This window comes from Peromyscus leucopus, chromosome 2 (genome assembly GCF_004664715.2).
Source record: "Peromyscus leucopus breed LL Stock chromosome 2, UCI_PerLeu_2.1, whole genome shotgun sequence".
NCBI lineage: Eukaryota > Metazoa > Chordata > Mammalia > Rodentia > Cricetidae > Peromyscus > Peromyscus leucopus.
The window spans coordinates 134,366,128-134,380,873 of record NC_051064.1 but is presented as its reverse complement, the minus strand read 5'-3'; the positions used below and the strand labels follow the sequence as shown (position 1 = coordinate 134,380,873).

The window sequence follows — 14,746 nt, the reverse complement described above, 5'->3', positions numbered from 1 at the left end:
CTGAGGAGGCTTCTCTCCAGTTGGAGGCGGGGCTTTGATCGACGAGAGGGGACTGGAACCTCTGGGAGTCAAGTGGGGTATCTCCCTGAGCTGGAATTGCTGCCCCATAAAACAAAATGGTGTGTGTCATCACTGGCTCCTTCTCAACCCTGTCTTCCTCCCCAGGTTGCTAGCGTCCCCCCTGGGGGACCAAACTGGACTGAGCACCCCGTGGCCTGCTTCCCAGCCTCTGACAGGGCTGTCTGAGTCAGGCAAGAGTGGGACAGTCAGAGAGCTATGCCCCCGCCCTCTGGGAGCCCTGCTCATACATGACGGCAGGCAGCTCGGAAGGGACAGGTGACCTGCCGTGGGGAACCGGAGCGTAAGGTCTCAGACAAGTGTCAACAGGCCACCAACTTGAAAGGAAAAATCGTGCTGTCATGGGGGAAGGTGGCCAACACACCGACTGGGTGACTAATTACCAAGGCTGGGCTGAAGCTTCAGAGGCCACTCGTTAAACACTCCATTAAGTGGCACCCTGAAATGCCACCTGCGCATTCTGGGTGTTCAGAGGGGACCTCGAAGGAGAACAAGGACCAAGGATGGAACCGTCTTTGGGCGGACTCAGGAAGAAGTCTAGCTCTCAATTCCAGATAATGGGTTCCAGGCCAGAGGCCTCAATGGGAGAAAAGTCAGAAGAAACAGGGAGCTGGCAGCTGGTGACCTTAAAAGCAGTTTCTCCTCTTGAGACTTGATGTTTCTACCTCTGCAGCCCTACAGAGCCGTCAAGGGGGTTCTTCTATCAGATCAGGGCTGCTGAAGTGTTTGGGAGACTGTCTAGTTCTGCCTACACATGAATTCTCACCAGAACCATCCCAGCCCTCTGTACCAGCTCATGGGGCTCTCTCTGCCCAGGCTAAAGGAGCCCAGTGGCTGAAGCCATCCTTACGCCTGGAAGGACCCCCTGAAAGACAATCTGATTTTGGTGATCTAGAATGTTCCTGCAACTCCGCGCTGAACAGCAGGGGGCAGTCTGGAAGCAGGAAGGATGCCTGTTCAGGTGGGACCCATGGCCAGGTTTCTCCTGCTGACTGTCCTGATGACTCACCCCATCCCATCCCAGCCCTTTTACCTTTAAGGAAGAGCCGGAAAGGGTGTGGAGAAGAGGAGGAGGCAGGGCCCAGGCCCGCCCAGGCCACTCCCAAACCCTCTCCGGGCCCTGCCACCCCAGCCAAAAGGCAGACCCAGAGCAAGAGAGGCACAGAATCCAGCATTGGTCTCAAGGCAGCCAGTTCACCCCCTGTCTGTCCCCGGAGTCATGGAGAGAGCCAGTCTGATCCAGAAGGCCAAGTTGGCCGAGCAGGCGGAACGCTATGAGGACATGGCAGCCTTCATGAAGGGGGCCGTGGAAAAAGGTGAGGAACTCTCCTGTGAGGAGCGAAACCTGCTCTCCGTGGCCTATAAGAACGTGGTGGGCGGCCAGAGAGCGGCCTGGAGGGTCCTGTCGAGCATCGAACAGAAGAGCAACGAGGAGGGGTCGGAAGAGAGAGGCCCCGAGGTGAAAGAGTACCGGGAGAAGGTGGAGACGGAGCTCCAGGGTGTGTGCAACACCGTGCTGGGCCTGCTGGACTCCCACCTCATCAAGGAGGCTGGGGAGGCAGAGAGCCGCGTCTTCTACCTGAAGATGAAGGGTGACTACTACCGCTATCTGGCCGAGGTGGCCACCGGAGATGACAAGAAGCGCATCATCGATTCTGCCCGGTCGGCCTACCAAGAGGCCATGGACATCAGCAAGAAGGAGATGCCGCCCACCAACCCCATCCGCCTGGGCCTGGCCCTGAACTTTTCTGTCTTCCACTACGAGATAGCCAACAGCCCCGAGGAGGCCATCTCACTGGCCAAGACCACCTTCGACGAGGCCATGGCCGATCTGCACACTCTCAACGAGGACTCCTACAAGGACAGCACCCTCATCATGCAGCTGCTGAGAGACAACCTGACGCTGTGGACAGCGGACAGTGCTGGAGAAGAGGGTGGAGAAGCGCCAGAGGAGCCCCAGAGCTGAAGCCGTCTGCTCTCCCCGCCCGCCCTGCCTTGCCCGGTCCCCAGTCTGCAGAGAGGACTAACAGGGAGTCAGATCCGGCCCTTCCCAAACCCTGAACGTTCTGCCACACCCTGAAACGCGCCCTGGAAGGGGTGCAGCCAGGCTGACGGGCTGGAGACCCCACTCTTCATGCAGCTGTCTGGTGGGTGTTCCTAACACTGCCCACCCCTCCACCCCCGCCCTCCGCACCCCAACTTCCTTACCCTGCTCCGGAACCTGTCCTCCGCCCTGTGCCTCCTTCTGTACCTGTTGCTTCTAGAGCCTAGGAATCGAGGAGGCTCCCACCACTGTGGCTGAGAACTGGACTGTGGCAAGGGCTGTGTGTGTGTGTGTGTGAGTGTGAGTGTGTGTGTGAGAGAGAATGAGAAGGAACACATGTTTGCTGGGTGTGACCATGTTTCCTCTCAATAAAGTTGCCCCGTGACACTCCCGTCTTCTCCAGTTATTGGTCATGGGCTGGGAGGGGAATTGAAGGGAGTTAGAGAACCGGACTCTAGAACACCGAGTTAGAACCTCAGTTCCCCCGGGTCTGGGTCGGGTGACTTCAGGGGAGAGGCCATCGGAAGCCCCCACAGCACACTGGTTCGGACCAGGTGAGCACAAAGGCAGATCAGGCGAGGAGAGGTGAGTAGGTGCCGTGGGCGGGAAAGCCGTGAAGCTCAGACGTAGCGGGAGCCACGAAGCCACTGAAGACAGCACAGTGGCCCTAGAGACGCGCTTCACGGGTGGCACTGAGCGCTTCAGATCTGAAAGCGGGGGAACGGTCACATCAAGTGCTCAGATCGGAGCCGAGGGGTGCACGATCGGAGGGAGGCAGGGGCATAGGGCCTCCACTAAAAACCCAGATCTAATAAGGGAAAGCTCTCCAAGGCCCGGCGATTCTGGGTGGGGACAAAAGGAAAGCCGCTGGCGAGAAGCCGGAGCGAGCAGGGTGGGAAGGGCCGCGGGGAGTCGGGCAGGACCAGCCCACGGCCGCACACCTAGCAGGCAGCAACACGCACCAGCCCGCCGCGGCGCTCCGCCGCCTTCAGTCTACGGCCCAATCAGAGGACGGGGTCTCCACAGGGTCCGCCCCCGGAACCCAATTGGCCAATGGGAGAGCGAACGGCCAGTATTCCCGCCTCCCGCCCCGCCGGCCCGGCTACCCATCGCGGAAAGACGAAGCTGCGGCCCCGCGGCCCGTGGAGCGCAGCGGGGCGGCCCCTTCCCGGTTTCACTCCGACAAGTTGTCACCCGCCCGGTTCCGGAGCGCGTCCCCCACCCCCGGGAGCAACGGGACAGGGCGAGGCCGTGCGTAAAATTTAGTCTCCGCCCTTTGAGTCATCGGCTCACCTGGCGGTGTCTGGGCCGAGCCCGCGGCTGAGTCGGCTGGAAAAAGGCCAAGACGCTCCTCTCGGAGCATCAGAGGCAAACCAGCAGGCTTAGGTTATGTCCCTGGTTGGCTTTGCTGCCGAGAAAAACCATGACACCTCTCTGCGCCTCAGTTTCCTCTCTGTACCGCTGAAGGCTTTTCAGTTAAGCAAAGTGAAAAGCAGGGGCCCTGCTTGGGTGTAAGGCTTCCGCTGCCCCGCTTGAGGCTCTTAATGTTTGTGTCCTCCTTGGAAAACGATTAGGAGTGGGAATTTAAGAAGTTCCTTCCTAGGTAGGGCACGGTGGGCCATGCCTTTAATCCGAGCTCTGTGAGGCAGAGTTCCAGGTCAGCCTGGTCGATAGAGCCAGTTCCAGACCCAGACCATCCAAGGCTACATAGTGAGAACCTATCTAAAAAAACAAAACTACATAAATAAAAATAAAAAGTCCGATTCTAGGCAGGGCATGGTAGCTCAAGCATTTACTCCCATTTGGGAGGCAGGAACAGGGAGATCTCTGAGAGTTAGAGTCTAGCCTGGCCTACATAGGAAGTTCCAGGCCAGCAGGGCTATATAGTGAAACCCTGTCTCAAAATAAAAAAGATATGCACTAGAGTAGTGGATGGTACATGCTCAATAAACATTAATCCTTCCAGGAGCTGGTGTTTGGCTCAGCTTATCAAACGTCCAAGGATCTGGCTCAGTCCCCAGCTGAAGGAAACCAAGAAAAAAAAAGGGGGGGGGGACCTTAGAAATGTTAGTGATTGAGTGTTCCAGCCAGTATCAATTCATCTGGGATTTATCCAGTATTTCACCCCAAAGCAGAATAAGCATCAGGCCCAGTCACTGTCAAAGGTGACCTGGGTGCTCTTTGGGCCACCTAAGAAAGCTGGCTTGGGGCTGGAGAGATGGCTCAGTGGTTAAGAGCACTGACTGCTCTTCCAGAGGACCCAGGTTCAACTCCCAGCACCCACATAGCAGCTCATAACTGTAACTCCAGTTTCAGGGGACCTGAAACTTCCCATGGCAAAACATAAAATTAGAAAGAAAAGAAGAAAGCTGGCTTGGGAGCAAGAGGACTCTTTCTGGGAAAGTTCAGCGAGCTTAGTCCAGACTCACTGGGTTCTCCAGAGTCCAAGTTTGGCCACACCTATGGTACCCGGCTCTTGTTACAGCTCCTAACTCTTCAGGGAAGCTGCAGGACCTCTTTGGGCTTTCCTGGTCCTCTCTTTTCTCATTTCCTGGTGACGTATGGGGTTTCAGGGTTCCCAAGCCACAGAGACTCTGGGCTAGGGCAGGCAGCTCCCTTCAGCTCTGGAGGTGACCTGGTTTCTTTCCACCAGACAGGTCTGGTGACTTTCTCTTAATGGGATAGGTCCTGGGAAAGGGACTCCTGTCTCTCAGCCTCTGCCTTCCGTGTGTGTGTGTGTGTGTGTGTGTGTGTGTGTGTGTGTGTGTGTGTGTGTCGGCTCCAGACTACGCAGGGCTGCCCTAAGGTAGTGTGCTGGTCAAGGAGGTCCAACAAGAGATGCCTGAACTGAAGACCGTGAGGCCCGCTGTTGATTAGCACCAGACCATAGCTGTTGAAGGCTGTAACCTCTCATCAAGGTGGTCTCAGAACTTTCTGTCTATGACATCTTTTAGAAAAAAAAAAGAGCCGGGCAGTGGTGGCGCACGCCTTTAATCCCAGCACTCTGGAGGCAGAGGCAGGCGGATCTCTGTGAGTTCGAGGCCAGTCTGGTCTATAAAGTGAGTTCCAGGAAAGGCACTACACAGAGAAACCCTGTCTTGAAAAAAAAAAAAAAAAAGAGTACTAGCTGAGTTTGGTTCCCAGCATTCACAGTGAGGTTCACAACTGTCTGCAACTCCAGTCCCAGTAGATCTGATGCCCTCACTTTTTTGACCTCCATGGATACGGGCACAGATGTGGTACACACGGGCACATGTGCAGATAAAACGCCCATACAAAGAAACAGTTTTGTTTTTTGTTTTTTTTTTTGTTTTTTTTTTTTTTTTTTTGAGCTGAGGATCGAACCCAGTGCCTTGCACTTGCTAGGTAAGCACTCTGCCACTGAGCTAAATCCCCAACCCACATAAAGTTTTAAAAAGTTAAAAAAAAAAATTTGCTGTCTTTTCCTAGTCTAGATTTGATATTTAAAAAGTTTCAGTCGTACTGGGCGTGGTGGCCCACACCTTTAATCCCAGCACTCAGGAGGCAGATGAGGTATAGAGCCCTGTGTGATCAAACCCTAATACCAAGGACAGCAAAAGAGTGCCCCAGACAACCCACAGGAAGTTGGAGGTGGCCATTCCTCTCTTTCATGTGGATCATGTTCTTTTAACTTTCAGGAAATTACAAAGCCATGCTCAGATCAGATTCCTCTCAGAGTTAGTTTCCTAACACTCAGGCTTTGTCTTGTGTGTTCTCATTTCCTACGTTGACTTCAGCAACATTTCTGTGAAAGGACTGAGAATTAGGAGTGAAGGAGATTCCCGCACAGTGGGGGCTCCCTTCCAGACCCCAGATTAGGCATAAACCACACCCAAACACCTGTTTTCGCAGGGAGAGCCTTTATTAAGTGGGGAAGAAAAGTTAAAGTGGCTGCTTTCTGACTCTGGCAGAAAAACAGCAGCAAATGACCTGAAAAGGTAGTTTTGTTGTTGTGTCTTTTGTTTTGTTTTGTTGTTTTTCAAGACAGGGCTTCTCTGTAGCTTTGGAGTCTGTCCTGGAACTCACTCTGTAGACCAGGCTGGCCTCGAACTCAAGGAGCTCCACCTGCCTCCACCTCCCAAATTCTGGGATTAAAGGCATGTGCCACCACCGCTTGGCGCAGGTGTCATCTTAAGAAGAGAGAAAGGGGAGGTCTGTGTTAGAACCTGCTAGAATGTGGTGATAAAGGAGATAGGGGACGAGGGAGAAGGGGAAGGGGACAAGGGAAAGGGGCAGGGGTATTTGTCCCGAGGGGACAAAGGACTGCCCCTGGACAGAGAGGAGACAGGTGGCACATAGGCAAATGGCGGGTTATGAAGGTGAAGGGGGAACCTCCTGGTAGGAAGAGGTGTTTCATTTTCTTTGGTATGTTAATTAGATGAACCAAAAGGGCTTCTGGTTGCTGGGCTTTGGTGGTCAGCCTCAGGAGGAAGAAATGGCCAAATAAGGGAATAGACCTTGGTGGCTCACTTTGGGAATGTCATCTAACAGTTTTCAGCAAGGCTGGGGGAATGGGGAGAGGGGTAGGGCCTGCCAGAGCCACGTGCTCCAGTGGACCAGTGTCCCCTCAAGGGGTACAGCCATTTTTTCCAGCTTGGTATGATGACAACAGTTTTTATACCAGCACTGGGGAGTTGGAGGCAGGAGGATCGAAAAGTTCAAACTTGTCCTCAGCTACAGTGGGAGTTTGAGGCCAATCTGGGCTACATGATATTCAATCTAAGTAGCAACAATTGAGTGGTACAGGAAGAATTTGCGATATAAAATTATCTAGAAAATATACCTACTATTTTCTATGTTTCAGATTTTTTTTTTTAAGATATCTTTATTTATTATGTATACAATGTTCTGCCTACATGTATATCTGCAGGTCAGAAGAGGGCACCAGATCTCACCATAGATGGTTGTGAGCCACCATGTGGTTGCTGGGAATTGAACTCAGGACCTCTGGAAGAACAGTCAGTGCTCTTTACCTCTGAGCCATCTCTCCAGCCCTGTTTCAGCTTTTTTGAGGTAAGGTTTCACCCAGAAGCCTGGGTTGGCCTGAACTCACTATGTAGCTCAGGCTAGACTCCAAATAATTATTCTCCTGCTTCAGTCTCCCAAGCGCTGGGATTAGAAGTGTGAGCCATTAAAGCCTGGTTTCTTTCTTCTTTTCTTTTTCCCCCAGACAGGGTCTCATTAGCCTAGGCTGCCTTGAACTTGGTATGCAGCTGGGGGTGACCTTGAACTCCTTACCCTCCTGGCCCACCTTCCAGGTACTAGAATGAAAAGTGTGTACCAACACACCAGAGCTGCTCTTACATGTCCCTGCACCAGCAAGAAAACCAAACTGTAGACCCAAATGTTCAGGCGACAGACACCAACATTAACTCAGAACCAAGTAAGCATCTTAGGGAAGCCAAGACCTTGTTAGGCCACTGTGAGTTCTTCCAGGAAAGCAAAGTGCTCTTCCCCAGGAATACACACACACACACACACACACACACTCATACACACATACATATACACATTAAACACACACTCAAACACACATACATGCATTACACAGTACACATATACTCACACACATATGCACAAACATACACATACATACACATATATACACATACATACACACATACATATACACATATACATAACGCTCACACATATACATACACTCACAGACATATCCACATATGCATGTGTACATGCACCCACTCCCTCACATGCACCAACACACACACACACACACAGAGTGTTTAACATCAAAACATCCCAAGCCTTTCCAGGAAATCTGAATTTCAAATGCTCACATCAAGATGGCTCTCTGATCAACACCCGCTACCCCATCTACCGACCCCCTCCCCGCATCCGGATCCTTCCTAGGGAGCAGGATGCAGAAATAGCCACTGTTGTACTGATCAACCTGTGCCAGCAGGCATGCTCATGTCTTTATCCTCATGGAATCATATCTGTTTTACCCATGAGGCAACCAGGGCTCACTGTTTCACTTAATAGCCAAGGTTAGACCACTGCTTGTGCTGGGCATGGGACAGAATCTGACTCTCAGGCTCATGATCTTGGAACTACCCCAGCTATTTTCAAGCTGTTCGGAAGCTGCCTCCAGGCAGGACCCAGGTGGCTGGGGTTTCCTGTTTCCACACACTGGAGCTAAAATAGCCACACATATGTCTGTTTTGGGTGTTGGGGTTTCGGGAGTTAAAAATACGTTCGAGAAGCGTGCATTGTGTTGTGCTAGCCTGCTCCTGCTTTGGACTTTCTACAAACCAAAAAAAAAAAAAAAAAAAAAAAAAAAAAAATCCTTTTTCTGGTCGCCATCCATCTCCTCCACCCCAGGCCCCAGCGGAAAGGAGCCCTTCTAAGAGGACTGTGAGAGGGGACCCGTCGCCAGCTCGCTCGCCATGTTTAGGGCTCCTTAAGCTGCCTTGCTCCTGCTCTTCACCTGCATCTCAGGGCCCACCCCACCCCACCTCTGCTCTGTGTGGGGTGAGGAAGGCAGGTTTCTGCAAGGTAGGTCTCCCTCCCAAGAGCCCCCCTCACTCCGCCTACCTCCTGAGTCAGGAGCCAGGAATGTCTGTGGGGGCAGCAGACAGGTATGCCACCCCGGGGGTGTCAGGGGCTGATTCATCTCCCCTTCCACCCAATCTTCTCCTTACAGGGCTGGGAAATTGAAGTCTGTCTGGAGATAAGAGAGCCAACCCTGGGTTCTCAGAAGCAAGGAGTTAGCGCTGTGAGTAGGGGAGGCATTAGGGCTGAGCGCTCAGGTGCAGGAAGGGGGGGCACACTCCCCACCTCTCTCTCCCAGGGAGAAGCTGACCTAAAATCTCTCTCTCTCTCTCTGAGACAGGGTTCTCTGTGTAGTTTTGGTGCCTGTCCTGGATCTCTGCTCTGTAGATAAAATCTCTTTATCTAACTTATAGGGACTTTCAGATCAACAAGATGACTTCTGGGGTGACCTCTAAATTGGGGGAAATCTTACATGTCAATCTCTGCTCTTTCTGTGACCCACAAAGCAATGTGGACACTGAGAGACTGAAATACTGGAAGAGTGCCTGGGAAGATGGCTCCGTCCAGAGGCCCTGAATTCAGATCCTGGTTCCCACATAAGGAGCTGGGGCAGCCCATCTGTCATCCCGGGCTGCAGGCAAGAGAAGAGTTCTCGGGACTTGCTGGCCAGTCTGCAGAATCTGCGTGCTCCAGGACAGTGAAAGACAGTTTTGAGGGCCGGCAGGATGGTTCAATGGGTAAAGGCACCTGCTGCCAAGCCTGAGGACCTGAGTTCGATGACCGGAACTGACTTCTGTAAGTTGTCCTCTAGCCCCGACCTGTGCAGTCACACACACACATAAATAAACACGTAAACACAATAAAATGTCTGTGAAGTTGGAAAGGCTGGAGATAGCTCCGGGTTAAGAGCGCTTACTGCTGCAGGGTGGTGGTGGTACACGCCTCTAATTCCAGCACTCAGGATCTCTGTGAGTTCGAGGCCAGCCTGATCTACAGAGCGAGATCCAGGACAGGCTCCAAAACTATACAGAGAAACCGTGCCTCAAAAACAAATAAAACAAAAAACAAGAGTGCTTACTGCTCTTGCAGAGGACCTGGGTTCAGTTCCCAGCACCCACATAAGGTGGCTCACAATGACCTGTAAATCGAGTTCCAAGGGATCTGACACTCTCTTCTGGCCTCTTCAGGGACGGCATACACTTGTGTACATTTATCACACATGCACACACACACACACACACACACACACATACACACACACACACACACACACACCCATAATAAATCAATCTCCTTCTCCTCCTTCTTCAGACAGGACCTCTGCCTCTGAAACACTGGGATTAAAGGCATGCGCCACCAATGTCCTTCCTACTTTCTATTTAAAAAAAAAAACTTTTTTTTTTGTTTTTTGAGATAGGGTTTCCCTGTGTAGTTTTGGAGCCTGTCCTGGAACTCACTCTGTAGACCAGGCTGGCCTTGAACTCACAGAGATCCGCCTGGCTCTGCCTCCCGAGTGCTGGGATTAAAGGCATGCTCTACCACGGCCCGCCTGGCTTTAAATTTTTTTTTTTATTTATTTTTATTTCACGTACATTGGTGTTTTGCCATGGGTATTGGGTCTCAGGAACTGGAGTTACAGACAGTTGTGAGCTGCCATGTGGGTGATGGGAATTGCCAGGGTCCTCTGGAAGAGCAGTCAGTGCTCTTAACCACTAAGCCATCTCTCCAGCCCTAAATTTTTTAAAATTACATTTATTTATTAATTTGTGTGTGTATATATATGTGTGGACACTATGTGGAGGTCAGAGGACAACTTGTCTGAATCAGTCAACTTGAAGGAAGCAATTCTCTCCTTCCACCCTGTGGGTTCTGGGGATCAAACTCAGGTCCCCAGGCTTGGCAACAGGAACCTTTACCTACTGAGCCCCCTCCATTTCTGTTTTCACTTCCAGCTGTTTCAGGGTTTCCCTGTGTGGCCCTGGCTGTCCTGGATCTCGCTCTGTAGACCAGGCTGACCTCGACTCACAGAGATCTGCCTGCCTCTGCCTCCCGAGTGCTGGGATTAGAGACGTGCCACCACTGCCTGGCTAAATACTGATTTTATGTATTTTGCTGGTATATATGTCTGCACCATGTGTGTGCAATACCCATGGAGGCCAAAAGGGTGTCAGATCCCCTGGAACTGGAGTTACAGACAACTGTAAATTGTCATGTGGGTGCTGGGAATGGAACCCAGGTCCCGCAATATTTTTATCCAGTGTTTTTGCCTACTGCACAGTGGCCCATGTGTATAATCTCAGTTCTTGGGATGCTGAGACAGGAGGATTGATCCAAGTTTCTTGTCTTTAGACCAAATAAAAGCATTTTACCCCTACTAATCCTTTCCACCTCTGTCAGCCCCACATTCTCTAATGAGTCAGTTTTAAAAATGATTTATTTTGCCGGGCGGTGGTGGCGCACGCCTTTAATCCCAGCCCTCGGGAGGCAGAGCCAGGCGGATCTCTGTGAGTTCGAGGCCAGCCTGGACTACCAAGTGAGTTCCAGGAAAGGCGCAAAGCTACACAGAGAAACCCTGTCTCGAAATACCAAAAAAAAAAAAAAAAAAATGATTTCTTTTTATGTGCATTGCTGTTTCGCCTGCCTACATGTAAGTCTGCGTGAGGGTGCCAGTCCCCTTGAACTGCAGTTATAGTTGTGAGCTGCCACATGGATGCTGGGAGTTGAACCTGGGTCCTCTGGAAGAGCAGCCACTGCTCTTAACTGAGCCGTTTGTCCAGCCCCCAGCATGTGCTCGTAACTGCGGTGCCGTCTCTACAGCCCTCAATTATCTTGAGGCACCGACTCCTAGTCCAGGCTGGCCTTGAACTTGAGTGGAGCTGAGGCCTACCAACCCCTCAATCTTTTTGAGTTTGTGGTTTGTTTGTTTGTTTTGTTTTGTTTTTTTGAGACAGGGTTTCTGTGTGTAAGAGCTCTGGTTGCCCTAGAACTCACTTTGTAGACCAGGTTGGCACCTGCCTCTGCCTCCTGAGTGCTGCTGGTACGCCACCACTGCCCAGCTTTTTTTTTTTTTTTTTTTTTTTTTTGAGACATTGTCTCACTGTGTAGTTCTGGCTGTCCTGGAACTATGTAGCCCAGGCTGGCCTCAAACTCATGAGATCCACCTGCCTCTGCCTCCCGAGTGCTGGTACTATACCCAGCCCTAATTTTCATAGGAAAGTAAAACATAATTTGAAGGTTGGCTATCTATATGGCATACATACTGGAAGGTGGGCATTCCCTTATCGACACATTTCACGCCAAATGAGCCAGACAGACACCTAGTCATGTCCCCCTGTGTAGTTTTTTGTTTGTCGTGAGACATCTTACTGTGTCTCACAACACCTGGCTGGCTTGGAACCCAGATCCACTAGACCCTGCTGGGGTTATGGGCACAAGCACCATCTCTCCCTTTCTGTTTTTAATGTCTGTCTTACCCCTTAATCTAAGTACACGGACCAGAAACTCCATTTGTAGCCAGGCAGTGCTGGTGCACACTTTTAATCCCAGTGCAGGCAGATCTCTGTGAAACCAGCCTGGTCTACAGAGAGAGATTCAGACAGCTAGGGTTATACAGAGAAACCCTGTCCTGAAAAAACAGATACTCCATTTATTAGTTTATATGTTTATTTAAGATAGATCTCATGTAGCCCAGGCTAACCTTAAACTTTCAAAGTAGCAAGAGCTGGCCTTCATCTAATCCTCCCACTTCCAGCTGCTGGGACTACAGATGTGCACCATGGAGCCTGGATGAGAACTACTTCAATTTGTTGAAGAAGAAAAAAACATGCTTGCTGACACACCGAAGTCTCTAAGCTGGAGCTTGCTACGCACCTCCACTCTAGAAGCGCAGTGAATGCGAGCTGAGGTGCACAGGTGAGCTGTAAAACTGGAAACGAGGCCTTCAGCCCCTGCATGTGGTTTCTCTGGTGAGTTAGGGCCTGTGATGGCCGAGCATCAAAACCCATGACCACGGCTACTGCTGCTATTCAAAGACAGAACCCACCCTGCCACCCAGACAAGGCATTTGCCCAGCAGCCTGGGCGTCAGGATTCCTGGGCTCCAGGCCCCATGGATGACTCACAGGAAACCCCAGGCTGTGCCTCCTGGTCTCAGTTTCCCTGAATTGCTCTGTTGGTACTGCCCACCTACCGCGCGGGTATTAATAGGGTGAGGCGCTTTGAACTCCTCAGATGAAAGAGGCTGGGGAGACAGCACCCGGTTATTAGCCCTCCGCGGCCCGGCGTGGGAGCCGAGGCCCGCCGCCCCTCTTCTGCTGTCGGCTGGGGCTGCCCACACGGGCAGCAGAGCCACCTGTGTCCCTACCACTTTCTTCACTCTGCTAACCTGCACCCTCCCACCTGCCCGGGCCGAGACCCACCGTCCATCCAGTCGGGACTCATAAACCATGTACAGACGTCTCACCCTTCCCTCATGCCCGATTACAGATCCCATGGGATGATGGCTGTAATTTTTCATCTGTACACGTACCAGAGGGCACTCCAGAGTGAGCAGAGTAAGCTTTCGACATTTCTGTCTTCTCTCTCTCTCTGGGTTGCTCTAAGAGATACGTGAGGACCCTCTGTGTATGTGTGTAAGCTCTTTGTGAAACGCCAAGCCTCAATACATGGGGCTGCATGGTCTACAGATAAAACCTGACACAAGCGTCCCTTGGCCATCAGGTTCTTCCTGATAGGAAGGGCAAAACTAAGTCTACTGTGCCACCTACTGGCTGAAGACGCAAACTGCAGCCCCCAGCTGCACAGGGGTCTCCAGACAACTGTCCTAAATTTTTTTTTTTTTTTTTTGGTTTTTTCGAGACAGGGTTTCTCTGTGTAGCTTTGTGTCTTTCCTGGAGCTCACTTGGTAGCCCAGGCTGGCCTCGAACTCACAGAGATCCGCCTGGCTCTGCCTCCCGAGTGCTGGGATTAAAGGCGTGCGCCACCACGCCCGGCCTAAATATTTTCTTTAAACAGCTCACTTGGCACAAATCTCCTTCTTTAGACACAGGGCTTCATATAGCCCAGGCTTGCCTGAAACTCACTATGTAGCCAATGCTGGCCCTCAACTCCTGACTCTGCTGCCTCCACATCTCAAGTGTTGGGATTAGAGGCGTGTACCACCACAGAAATCAACTTTGGTTTTAAGTAATCTTTTCTTTCTCTGTTGGCAGAGCTGGGGATTGACCCTGGTGCCTTATGCATGCTAGCTACTATGGAGCCGGCCTCCATCCCACCTTACATTCATCTTTTCTTTTCCCTTTTTTGGTTTTTTTGAGACAGGGTTTCTCTGTATAGCCCTGGCTATCCTGGAACTCACTCTGTAGACAAGGCTGGCCTCGAACTCAAGAGATCCACCTATCTCTTCCTCCCCAGTGCTGGGATTAAAGGCGTGCGCCACCAACGCCTGGCTAATCTTTCAAACTTTGACTAATATTAGCTAAAAACAGAATAAAACCACGTGGGCTGGAGAGATGGCTCAGAGGTTAAGAGCACTGGCTGCTCTTCCAGAGGTCCTGAGTTCAATTCCCAGCACCCACAGGTGGCTCACAACCATCTGTAATGAGGTCTGGTGCCCTCTTCTGGTGTGCAGGCAAACATGTAGGCAGAACACTGTATACATAATAAATAAATCTTAAAAAAAAAGAATAAAACCATGTAATTCATAGGATAAAAATAAAGAAAGCACGAAATGCTTGGCTAGGAAGAGTCACCTGCAGATGCCTGACTTAAAGCCCCTGAGCCATGAAGAAGGACCAATCACAGGATGGGAGCTGAGTGCACACGCTCTACCTCGCTCCCGAGCTGAGGCTGCAGGGCTCTGACCTGAGTAAAGACACAAGTGGGGGGGGGGGGCTGCTGAGACGCTCGGCGAAAGGAACCCGCCGCCAAGTCCCAGAGTCTGAGTTCAACCCCCAGAGTTCAGCAGAGAACCAGCCGACACAGCCCATCCTGATGTCCATTCACATGCCTGCGCGCACGCGCACACACACACACACACACACACACACACACACACAAGCACTAAATGTAATTAAACCAAAACAGAAACAGG

At 51.5% G+C, this 14,746-nt stretch overlaps 1 protein-coding gene and 1 long non-coding RNA gene across 2 annotated transcripts; both read left to right on the top strand.

The window, feature by feature from the left end:
- Window positions 1-1,198: 1,198 nt before the first annotated feature.
- Window positions 1,199-2,509, top strand: Sfn (stratifin). Its single transcript, XM_028888215.2, has one exon. It carries the CDS (start codon window positions 1,298-1,300, stop codon window positions 2,042-2,044), a length of 747 nt encoding a protein of 248 aa, XP_028744048.1. The 5' UTR covers window positions 1,199-1,297; the 3' UTR covers window positions 2,045-2,509.
- A 5,308-nt stretch (window positions 2,510-7,817) lies between these two features.
- Window positions 7,818-9,447, top strand: LOC119087367. The gene is made up of 3 exons (XR_005090778.1): window positions 7,818-8,659; window positions 8,808-8,879; window positions 9,163-9,447. It is a non-coding gene; the product is annotated as an uncharacterized LOC119087367 (long non-coding RNA).
- The last annotated feature ends 5,299 nt before the right edge of the window (window positions 9,448-14,746 follow it).